Source organism: Mus musculus, chromosome 9 (genome assembly GCF_000001635.26).
Source record: "Mus musculus strain C57BL/6J chromosome 9, GRCm38.p6 C57BL/6J".
NCBI lineage: Eukaryota > Metazoa > Chordata > Mammalia > Rodentia > Muridae > Mus > Mus musculus.
The window spans coordinates 39425030-39437397 of record NC_000075.6 but is presented as its reverse complement, the minus strand read 5'-3'; the positions used below and the strand labels follow the sequence as shown (position 1 = coordinate 39437397).

At 34.4% G+C, this 12368-nt stretch overlaps 1 protein-coding gene across 1 annotated transcript; it reads left to right on the top strand.

Annotated features, from left to right (window-relative positions):
- The first annotated feature begins 10249 nt into the window (after positions 1-10249).
- Positions 10250-11305, top strand: Olfr952 (olfactory receptor 952). Its single transcript, NM_146503.2, has one exon. It carries the CDS (start codon positions 10329-10331, stop codon positions 11271-11273), a length of 945 nt encoding a protein of 314 aa, NP_666714.1. The 5' UTR covers positions 10250-10328; the 3' UTR covers positions 11274-11305.
- The last annotated feature ends 1063 nt before the right edge of the window (positions 11306-12368 follow it).

The following is a 12368-nucleotide window of genomic DNA, read 5'->3' as shown; positions in this document are numbered from 1 at the left end:
CTTGGCCATGACTGCTCTCTCTCTCTCTCTCTCTCTTTCCACCTTCTCTCCTTTCTCCCTGCCTTTCTATAATAAAGCTCTAAAACCATAGACTGTCTTTGTTCATCTGTGTATACTCTTGCCTGTTTGGGAACCTCTCTCCCTCAGCCCTCTCTCCCATAACCCTAGGGCTACAGGTTGTCTCCATGGTGTCCCCTGGTTTTGGTCAGTGGCTTAGATGCCCACCTGGGGCCGAGTAGAAAGCGTCTGGCATCCCTCCCGTGTCTGCCTGCCCAGAGGATCTGGCTGGACATGGGCTATTCTCCCTCTCCTGCCCCCTTTCCCCTAATCCCTTCTAGTTCTCACAGTTCTTTTATAGCTGAGAATAGTTTTCACTATCCTAGGTTTTTTATTATTCCAGATCAATTTGAAAATTACTCTTTCTAGCTCTGTGAAGAATTGAGTTGGTATTTTGATGGGAATTGCATTGAATCTATAGATTGCTTTTGGCAAGATGGCCATTTTTATTATATTAGTCCTGCCAATCCATGAGCATGGAAGATATTTCCATCTTCTGAGATCTTCAATTTCTTTCTTCAGAGACTTGAAGTTCTTACACAGATCTTTTACTTTCTTAGAGTCACATGAAGGTATTTTATATTATTTGTGACAACTATGAAGGGTATTGCTTCCCTAATTTCTTTCTTATCCTGTTTATCCTTTGTGTAGAGGAAGGCCACTGATTTGTTTGTGTTGGTTTTATATTCAGCTATTTTGCTGAAGTTGTTTATCAGGCTTAGGAGTTCTCTGGTGAATTTTTTTGGGTCACTTGCATATACTATCATGTCATCTGTAAATAGTGATAATTTGACTTCTTCCTTTCCAATTTGTATACCTTTGATCTCCTCTTGTTTTTTAATGACTCTGTTTAGTGTTAGTGTTAGGGTTATGGTAAGGGTAAGTATAAGGGTTATGGTTAGGTATAGGGTTACGGTAAAGGTAAGGGTTAGGGGAAGAATTAGATGCAGTTTAAGGTTTGGAGTGAGGGTTATGTTAAGGGTTAAGTTTAGTGTTAGGGTTAGATTTAGTGTTAAGCTTGAAGAGAGTGTAAAGGCAAAGATTAGGATTAGGTTAGGGTTACAGTAAGGGCAAGAATATGAACTAGGGTTAGAATTAAGTTTAGAGATAGAATTAGGTTTAGGGGTAGTATTAGGTTTGATGTATGTAAGGATAGTGGTTGTTGTTAGAGTAGGGATAGGATTTGGGTGTGGGATTGGTTTAGGAGTAGGCATAGGTATACTATTAGGGGTCGAGTTAAGGGTGAGGGTAAGGTAATAGATAAGGATAAGTGTACTTTTAATTATATATTGCCTATATAATTAATATTATAAGTAATGGAATAATTTTTCACTAAATTTCATATATAAGAATTGCATAATGCATTGCACAAGTGAATTAAAAATATCCAACTTGTATGTCAACAGCTTCAAAATGACTGTAAATAATCATGGCTTAACATAAAATAAACACAGAAGTAGAATAAATAAATATTCTACTTAGGTAAAGAGCATAATGCAAGGGGCAGCTGTGGACATACATGCATATAGATCCTAAAATGAAAGTTGGTCTAGGTAAATAATTAAGCACATATGTGTGTTGAAATTGGATATAAAACAGAGCAGAGGAGTCTTATATTGAAAGACATAAGAACTTCTATTCAAATATAACCCTCTTTTTCAGGGTGGAGTATTTCTCTTTCCCTCTCTTACATCTGGTTTAAAAAAGAATTGGCTTGGAGAGTGTGAGGAGAGATAACCAGAAATTAGCTTTTAAGTCACTAAGCTTTATTGCTATAAAGCTGGTATCCAAAGCCACTTAGTGCTCTCTCCATGTTGATTGATGTGACTTATATATACTATGCAGAAATAATGAGTCGGATTAGAAAAAATATTATAATGACCACCAGCTAGAATGTCATCCTACATGTTTATCAGTAAAAACAAAAAGCTCCAAATTGCTGACCTAGAGCGATGGGGAAGGAAAATCAGGGAAAAATCAGCCATATTTTATGTCAAATTTGCCTGTAACTCTATGGGGAAGAGATCTCCTGTCACATATGGGCGTTATAATGTACAGTCCTAATGAGATGGTGACTAAGCAGACGATCAGGCAGGGACTTTTGCCTGGTCATGGACCAAAAAAGGAAGGGACAAGGAATTAAGACTCTTGAGGATCCTAAGCCTCACTCTAACACAAGAGATTTAGAGTATTTTCAGTAGTTGCCACTATCTTGCCTGCATCCCACTCCAATAAAATCCAATGGCTTATTGATATTCCAGTGTGGGTGGATCAGTGGTCTTTACCTAAAGAAAAAATAGAAGCCGCTTCTTAGCTAGTGCAGGAGCATCTAGAAGCAGGACATTTAGTAGAATCTCAGTCTCCTTGGAATGCACCAATTTTCATTATCAAGAAAAAAATCTGGTAAATGGAGACTCTTACAAGATTTAAGAAAAGTTAATGAGACTAAGGTACATATGGGACCTTTACATCCTGGACTTCCCTCCCCAGTAGCCATTCCTAAAGGATATTATAAAATTGTGATAGATCTGAAAGATTGTTTCTTTACTATTCCTTTGCATCCAAAGGATTGTGAAAGATTTGCTTTTAGTGTTCCTTCTATAAATTTTAAGGAACCTATGAAGAGATATCAATGGACAGTCCTCCCACAGGGCATGGCTAATAGTCCTACCATATGCCAAAGGTTTGTGGAACAGGCCATTCATCCTGTGAGAAAACAATGGCCTGTGATTTACATCCTTCATTTCACATATAATGTTGTGATGGCAGGAAAAGACCCCCAGGATTTGCTTTTGTGTTATCGAGATTTACAAAAAGCTTTAGCTGAAAAAGGATTACAGATAGCTCCTGAAAAGATACAAACTCAGGATCCTTATATAATTATTTGGGCTTTAGACTTACTGATCAAGCTGTTATTCATCAAATCAATATATATTTGATTTAATTGTCTCAATATTTTATGTACCTGGCTTTCTTTTGTATTAACAAACAAATCTCAAAGTATTAGTCTGAATTAACTATACAAAGCATTTGGAACATACAAACTCAAATTCTGTTTTTCCAAAGAATGGAGAAGTAAATAGATAATATAGAAGAAGAGGATGAGTGTAATATTCTTCCTACCCACCAAAAGATAAGAAGACTTGAAGGAGGATATGTTCCCATATATATTCTTTTGTTTTATATATATATATATATATATATATATATATATATATATATATATATATATATATATATATATATATATAATTCTTTTGTTCCCCTGTTTTCCTCTTTTGATCCTCTTTATTTCCTGATAAGTCTACAGCCTTGTTATAAAACAGAGAGCACACTGAATGTCTTTTACTCTCCTTTCCCAGGTAACTTCTTGCTGTTCTTGAAAGCAGGAAGGAGTGAACACATCTTACTCCCCTTGGGATAGAGTCAGTTTCTTTAGTAAGACTCAGTAGCTCTCAATGGTGTCTGCCTTAACTGGCATCCCATTTTTCTACCTTTTCTCCTAGTTTTTCTTCTTAGTCTAAGTTGCCACTTTTCTGCATTGTTTAAAATATCTGAGATATTATAACTTCAGAAGAAAGAAAGCTGCTTTAATTGAATTCTTGAATAAATGTACTTAGGAAAATGATTTTGCACACCCTCACACAATCTAAGCACATTTGGCACATGCCAATGAGAGTTACAAAGTTCAAATCTTTTAGGTGTTTACACTAATTTTTAATTTTTTTTGAAGAAAATATTTTTAGAAAATCCCTTTAGAGTATATCTTTTAGGTTTCAGGAGTATTGTAGTGCTTCTAACAAACATTTATGACATCCATCATTTAAAAAGAACTAGGAATCTTATGACTAGGTTACCTTATACACTTGAGAACCACTGGGTAACATAAATTAATTCTTATCGTTGATTTCTACGGAGATGAACTCTTGAGGGACAAAATTCTATAGGGAAATAACTCCCACTATTCTTTTTATAATCAATCTCTTGTTTCTGTGGCATATACAATGTTTATATTAACCAGCTCCATAGAAAAACAAATGATTTTGAGAACCAACTTTAAGGAACAGTGGCTCAACAGATAATTCAGGGTAATCTGCCCTTCACATGTTCAAGGTCATTTTCTCTTCTAGGTAAAGAAGAAGATAGGCAACCAGCATTGGGCTGTCTGTGAAGAAGAGGAATGTTCAGATATGAGGCCTTACCTCATAACGTCTTAGTCTCTCCTACTCCTTTCTACATCCCCTTGTAAAAGACATGTGTGACTTTTTGCATTCTCTCAAAACCCATTTTCATTCCACCATCTTCATGTCCTTATTTACAATAAGATTTTTAGTACAGTTAATATTTGTTTCTACTTAAAATTGTTTTGGGGGATTTCATACATGGATACTCTGTATTTACACTGTTTCAAACATTCCATCTCTCTCTCTCTTCTCTTCAACTTCTCTAAATCTCTCTCCCAACTTCTCTCCAAATATTAACTTCTTTAATTATTGTTACATACATATGTATAATATATAACACGCACATATATGTATGTGTATGCATGTATGTATGTACACTCATAATATCATGTGTCCAATCTCTGCTGCTCATATGTGTATTTGTTTAGGACTAACCAGTTTGGATTAGGTAGCTGTCATTATTTGAATGAGAATGACTCCTGTAGACTCATATATTAGAATATTTGGGTACCAGTTGGCAGACTATTAAGGATTAGAAGTTCTGACCTTTGTTGGAATGGCCCCTTGTTGGTGGAGTCATGTCAATGAGGATGAGGCTTCCAAAGCACATGCCAGCCATAGTCTCACTACTTTTTATCCTGTTACAGAGCAGTTTGTAGGTCTCAGCTAACTGCATCAATGAGAGAAGAGCCTGGTTTCCTGTCTGCCTGCCTGCTGCCACATTCTTCATCATAATGAGCATGGCCTAATCCTCTGTAACTCTACTCAAGTCCCCAACTAAATGCTTCTGTAACGTGGCTTGGCCATGATGTTTCTTTCATAGCAATATATGAGAAAATTGCCTATAGCTCTTCTTCTATGGGTGTAGGTAGTCTTGCCATTTCCCCCATTACTTTGTTGTCATGTCACTGAATCCAGATAAGAACTAGACTACTTGATTTCCACTCAGTATGAAGGTTTTACAGTCATTTTGTTTGTTAACTTAGGTTGTTAAATAAATTATAGTTCATATATGTAAGGCATGGTGTTAAATACTACAAATGTAGATCAAATAATAAATAGAAGCATAAAATGAACATAAAATATAACAGCTCCTCTGTGTATATGCTATGATTTTCAGTTTAGCATTTTTATAGGATTCCTGAGTGTGGTACTTATTCTTGTTTCTTCTCTTATACCTTTTTTTCTCTATTGTTTTGTCTGGCCCAACATCAATGTTGTAGTTTTTTTGTTTTACCCTCTCTGTTTTACTTTGCTATATTTCAAAAATGAATGAATGAACCCCAGTCAGTTTAACTGAAATGTCACTTACTTTGTGCTTTGAAAGGGAAAACCGGTTTTCTCCAATAGAGTGATACTGGGTATGTAAACTACTCCAGGACAGGCCCCATGATCAGGAGTTATTGACCAACATATATGAACTTCGCATTTTTTTTTTTTTTTTTTTTTTACAGTTTGGTGGTTTTATTGGGGTATATCCAATAAAACCTTTCTTTTCTTCTTACCTTGGTTTTGGGCGACTTTTGGTTCTTTTTTTTTTTTTTGGTTTATTCTGAAAAAACTTACGTTGGGTGGGTAAGGAGAGGAGGAGGATCTCAAAAGATTTGTGGGAGGAGAGGAATATACTCAAATATTTTTAAATTTAAAAATCATTTTAAGTAATAAAAATATTTTAATTTTTGCTTGAGTTTTTAAATGGTACTTACTTGCAAGACTAATATTGTTTTATTGTATTGCCTTTTAGATTTTGTAAAAGTTATAATTTATTTTAAAGATTATTGAATAAAACACAAACCTTACTTTTAAGAACAACAAAAAAATTTATGTTTAATAAGTGAAAGAGATAAGAGTAAAACTTAAAGAAAATTGCAACTTATTACTATGACATACTTAATGTACTTTCCTGGAGCACTCATGTCATGTGATACTTGGTCCAAAAAGAAAGGAAGTTTTATTTCTTGTGTCCTTTAAAATACTTTTGATACCATCCCCTCAGACAGGAAGAGCATCATATAGGCTGTGGTCTTCAAGACATTATAAATACTAAACTTGTTTCCCTACCTATGCCCTCCTAGACAGCAGAATTCTGAAAAGCAGATTATATATATTCCTTATTTTTCTGTCCAATATGCTTAACACTTTAAATTCATTTTAATATTGGTCCATCTTAACAGCCTAACAATATCTTTATGAATCTTAATCCAAACATGAAAACACTATTTGTAATAGATGTCATAACAATTTCTTATTTGGTGTTATTCAAATTATTGCTATAATGCTATTCTGAAGACAAAATTTTACATACAGAACTAAAAATAACACATTAATAACTTACATATGAAAATTAGATATTGAATTCATATAACTATGGTATGCTTCTCTCTATTTTCACCTATAATTTGTAACATTATCGTGTAACAAATTATCTATTAAAAACTAGTGACTTTAGCTATCTCATTCATATTATCTATTAGTTAATAGTAAATAGCATATGATACGAAAATTGTGAATGTATATTAGGTTGTTCTGAATATTCACTGACTTTTTCCCTATAAGGGAAACTACATTGCTTAAAAAAATCTTGACTAACCTGACAGACACTTTACTGTGATAAATAAGCCAGACATGAAAGGAAAAAAAACTGCACAGATCCATTTATATGAATTATTTGTAGAAGTAAGAACTCAATGAGCTAGAGAATACAATAATGGTTAGGAGGCATCTGAAGAAGATACAAAAATATAGATGTTCAAAGATTTCATACTCTCCAGTGAATCAGATCTTCAACTTCATATCTTCATGAATATATTTCATGTATTATCATGCTAAAAATTTAAAATATGGGATTATGTAACTCAAAATATTTGGTGGTAAATTTTATATAAAATATTTGTTCAAAAAAAATCAGACAAGCAAGAGACACAAATTCCTACAAACTTTGGGAGGTAATATGTTTTTTGATTATATTGCAATACTGTTGATAAGAGGAACATTTTCAAAGTCTAAACAAATGAAATCATATATGTTAAATATATGTGGATTTTTGAATCTGAATTTGTTAAGAAAAGAAAAAGGTCAGTGAAGATTCAGAACAACCTAATATACATTCACAATACTTGTATCATATGCTATTTAGTTTGTCATTAAAAATTTTTGTTATTTTGCTTATGATTCATTTGCTAAGGACTAGACTCAACTTGGAGAAGGGTTCTGAGGAAGGGGTGTGTGGGAGCAGGAAACAAATGACACAAAGCTAAACAGTGGGTACAAGATGATGACCTATGTTCTGCTTGAGACAGTTTTCCAGATTGCCTTCTCTCTGTTCTGTTTTGTTCTGGTGCTCTCCAGACAGTTCCCTCTCCCTCTCTCCCTCCCCCTCCCCCCTCCCCCCTCCCCCTCCTCCTCCCCCTCCCTCTCTCTGATCTCAAAGCAATTCTCTTTTGCTATTTTAAGAAACCTTTCTGGATAGCTCATCCCTTGTAAACCAAAAGCCCAGTTTTTTATTTACATATCTATCTACTCACTTACTTCAGGTTCTCTTTGGATCTTCCCATAAATTAACATTCCATTACCCCAACCTCTTGATTCTATGGACACAGCAAGCACATGCATTTTTTTTTAATTGCAAAAGAATTCACAGATCTGTCTGCCTTTGTAAGCATAAACAAAATCTTAGCTGGGTGGGATCTCCTGTGATCACCAGTTCCTAAATCTCTTTCCTTAGTATCTTTCTGACAAGTTGGATCACAGTGCAGCTGTTTTTGTTCTTTTAGATTCCTGCAGACTTTCATATAATTTATACTGCGTTCTTATATTTTACATAGATTTGAGAGATTATATGTTTTTGAGTTCAGGTTTTTAGAGTTGTTTTACACATCTTTAAGTATTGTTTTGAAGGTCCCAGCATTTACCACCCTGCTAAGACATTCACCACACCTTCAGTTCTCAGACTTCTGCTGTTTCTAACCAATAACATTAATGGGAATGACATTCCTTTAAGGAGGAACATGCAACTATGTACATGAGCTGGGGGTGGTGACACACGCCTTTCATCCCAGCACTTGGGAGTAGAGGCAGGCGAATTTCTAAGTTTGGCGCCAACCTGGTCTACAGAGCGAGTTCCAGGACAGCCAGGGAAACACAGAGAAACCCTGTCTCAAAAACCCCAAAACAAACAAACAAACAAACAAACCAAAAAAACCAAAACCAAAACACAAAAACACCAAAAAACAAAAACAAATTCAAAACCAAAAACCAACAACAAAAGAAACTATGTACATTATTATACAAACAAGTACAATTCCCACAGCAACCACTGACATTCAAGGAGGTCTATGCCTTCTTGTCCTTGTCCCAGGGGCAGGAACCATGTCATTCTGACCCTACCAAGGCCACCCTTGGCTCAGCATTCATTACTTTTTAAGAGGTGACTGACAAAGGGACCCTAAGAGAAATAATGCAAAGTGAGTTTTGAGAAATGCTCCACCAAGAACCAAGGCATGCAAGCATTCAGGCGACATAAGCAGAGCTGAACAAAATTAAGAGTGCTAGAACTGGGATGCAGAGAAAGTTAATGACATGAAGTTGGTCAAAACCCACAAGCATTGATAGACCATAATTGAGAAACAGATAATATAGCTTCTATGATGGAGACTAACATTTATAGGGTCAGCTTTGTGAAGGATAAGAAACATAGTGAAAACAGCTAATAAGCAGACTCAGAGATATTGAAGGATGTATCTTGGTCTAATCTTTTTGGTGTGACATAATAGCACAGGGAGTTAATATATAGTGATCAGAACTATATTTATCTTGTCATAATTTTCTGCTGATATGACAGAAGGATGAAGAACAAAAGGAGTTCAAAAGAAAGCTATAAAGAAAGCACTAAAGTAAGCCCATAGTTAGGATCCTGAATCTGTGGTAACTAAATCATTCTCATAGCAGCATTAATGAAGCTGCCATATAACCTAAGCTCCCCTAAAGCATGGTTCAGCTCCTTCAATATGTTGTATTTGGTGCTAAGTTTCCAAACCTCCATTTTGAAAAACACATTCTATCACAATATGTGGCTCTCAGCTTTTATAGTAGAGATGTATTTAAGAGAAGTACTAAAATAGAAATGAGATCTTAAATAAATCTAACTAGGAAAGCAAGAAGTCTGGTATTATCATATAAGCAACTGCTCTATATGAACATGAGTTAACAGTATCCACCCATAGTCATTATGAAGCTTTTCCTTATGGTTTAGAATAATTGGTGCAGAATGGGTAGAGCTATGCTTTGTGGGGGACAGGCAACCACAATTGCTGAATCAAATTAAAACAAGGGTAAAAAGAAAACTACACAGTATTTCTTAGGTTTAATGATGATTTCATAATCTTCAACATATTCAACATCTTTGACATCTATGCTGTGATTTCTGTGTTCTAACATTACATAGATATGCTGCTAATTTTATTTAATAGTTCTTTTAAACCAATTTTTGATTTTCTATATGATCAATTATATATATGTACAAGTAGATGTTTTAATTTCTTGATTTTTAACCTACTGGGTTTTTTTTTGTTCATTTGTGTGTGTGTGTCTAATTTCCAAAAACAATATCTACAATTAAAGGGAAAAGGTAGCAATTCTCCTGTTTATTATTTTAGTATAAAATGTTCAGTTCTTCACTATCAATGGTAATTATGGCTATAAATCACTTGTGGATGTTTTTACATTATTACATGCAAAACAATTTATACCAAAGAGACATGTTATAAATAAGTCATGAGAAATTTTTGACCCACTCAATTAAAGGTGTCACAATGGTTTGAAATGAACTGAAACAAGGTAGAAAATAGGTACCAATGAAAACAATTCTTACATTAAGGTCACAAGTATGTAACATGTATGACTATATTTGCATATCTTCTTTCTCCAGGACTGCAAAATCTCTGCTCAAATCAAAGAGAGGATGGCCAATGGTTGCAGATATCTGAAAGTATTTGAATTATGTTTCAAAATTCATTGAGTGATAGGGGAAGGTATACTCAAAATTCTTCTATATAACTTTTTTTTTTAACATATACTTTCCAGAAGACCATGGAAGAATTAAATCATACCCCAGTGGCAGAGTTCATTCTTGCTGGTTTAACAGAGAATCCAGAACTCCAATTGCCTCTATTCCTTATCTTCCTATCTGTCTATTTGTTTACAGTTGTTGGAAACTTAGGAATGATTGTCTTGATTCTGATTAGTTCTCAGCTACATACACCTATGTATTATTTACTCAGCAGTCTGTCCTTTATTGACTGCTGTCAGTCTACTGTCATTGTTCCTAAAATGCTGTTGAACTTTGTGACAGAGAAGAATGTCATCCTGTACCCAGAATGCATAGCTCAGTTCTATTTCTTCTGTACTTTTGTTGTTGCAAAATGTCACATGTTGGCTGCAATGGCATATGACCGCTATGTGGCTATATCTAACCCTTTGCTTTACAAAGTAACCATGTCCTATCAAGTCTGTTTGTTGATGGTAGCTGTGGTATATGGTATTGGCTTAATCAGTGCCACAGCTCACACAGTCTTCCTGCTAAGATTGTTTTTCTGTAAGGCTGATAAAATAAACCACTACTTTTGTGATCTTTTCCCATTACTTGAGCTGTCTTGCTCTAGTACTTTTATCAATGAAATATTAGCACTGTCCTTCAGTGCATTTAATATTATTGTACCAGCCATGACCATCATTGGCTCTTACATCTTCATCATTATCAGCATTTTGCACATTAAATCCTCTGGGGGCAGAGTCAAGGCCTTTAGCACCTACAGCTCCCATATCTTGGCTGTTGCTATTTTCTTTGGTTCTACAACATTCATGTATCTACAACCATCTTCAGTCAGCTCCATGGACCAATGGAAAGTGTCATCTGTGTTTTATACCATTGTTGTGCCTGTGTTGAATCTCATGATCTACAGCCTGAGAAATAAAGATGTCAAAGTTGCCCTAAAAATGTTACTACAGAAGATGTTTCCTCAAAACAAGGAATAGATTTTCTTGGCAATTACTTCAATGTACAGGGGGATATAGTCTATAACAAGCATTTAATAACACTAAATATAAGATTATTCATTGTATGTTTTTATTTGGAAAAAAATAAACAAAATATAAGAGGACTCTCAGACGCATATCCATGGAGAATTATTATTCTCTGGTAAAAGCTGAGTTCATTCACAGATAGTCAACTATATCCCACCCTGAAGATGCTTAAAATTCTTTTGTCTGGTTGGTTATACTTATATGAATACTGCTCTATTATGCAAACTTCACAATATTAAGTTTGGAATAAAATTTCTTCTCTAGCCCTTGGTTGTCTCAATGATTGTAGATGGTTTTTTTTCCATTAATTTGCAAATTAGTTAAAATATTTTTTCTTTATGTGTATGTTAAACAATTGAAATAAACAATACACAATTCTGATTTTTATAAGAGTAATCTTAATTATAAACAGTGTCAATTGAAGCAAAGGACAGATTCTGTTGCAGGCCTACACACAAGGTGATTACACTAACTTAAAATACAACAGCAATGATAGAGAGGAATGGATGTACTTTGCACTATGATGGTTATCTGTTCAACATTCTTATCACTGCTGTTTGACTCATACTCACATTCATATTTCTTCCTCATGTAGAGTTACACTACTTTTCTTGCCTACTTTTATGAGTTTCAGACTCACAAGTTCATTCTTACACTGTAACTTTTATTTGTATCACTTATTCATATGGGAAAAAGATATAAAGTTATAAATTTTTTTCAGACTAGTGATAAGTACTACTCTGAAAGTAAAAATCAATTTTGAAGGAGAAGGGTCAGAAAAAGAGACCTCTAACTAATGCCTCATTTTGATATCCTTTGCTAATTAAGCTCTTGTATTACTTAAAGAAGTAGATATTTACTTCACAACACCCAAGGACTGATTCCTGACAAATAAAAAATTTTAGCAGAAAGCTACAGAAAACAATAAAAAATTTAATTTATGAAGATTCACACTATAAGGAAGCTGTTAAAAACACACAGATGCCAGTAACTTTTAAAATAGGCATATAAAATATTTACAGGGGAAGGTTTCATGAAGTAGGACAT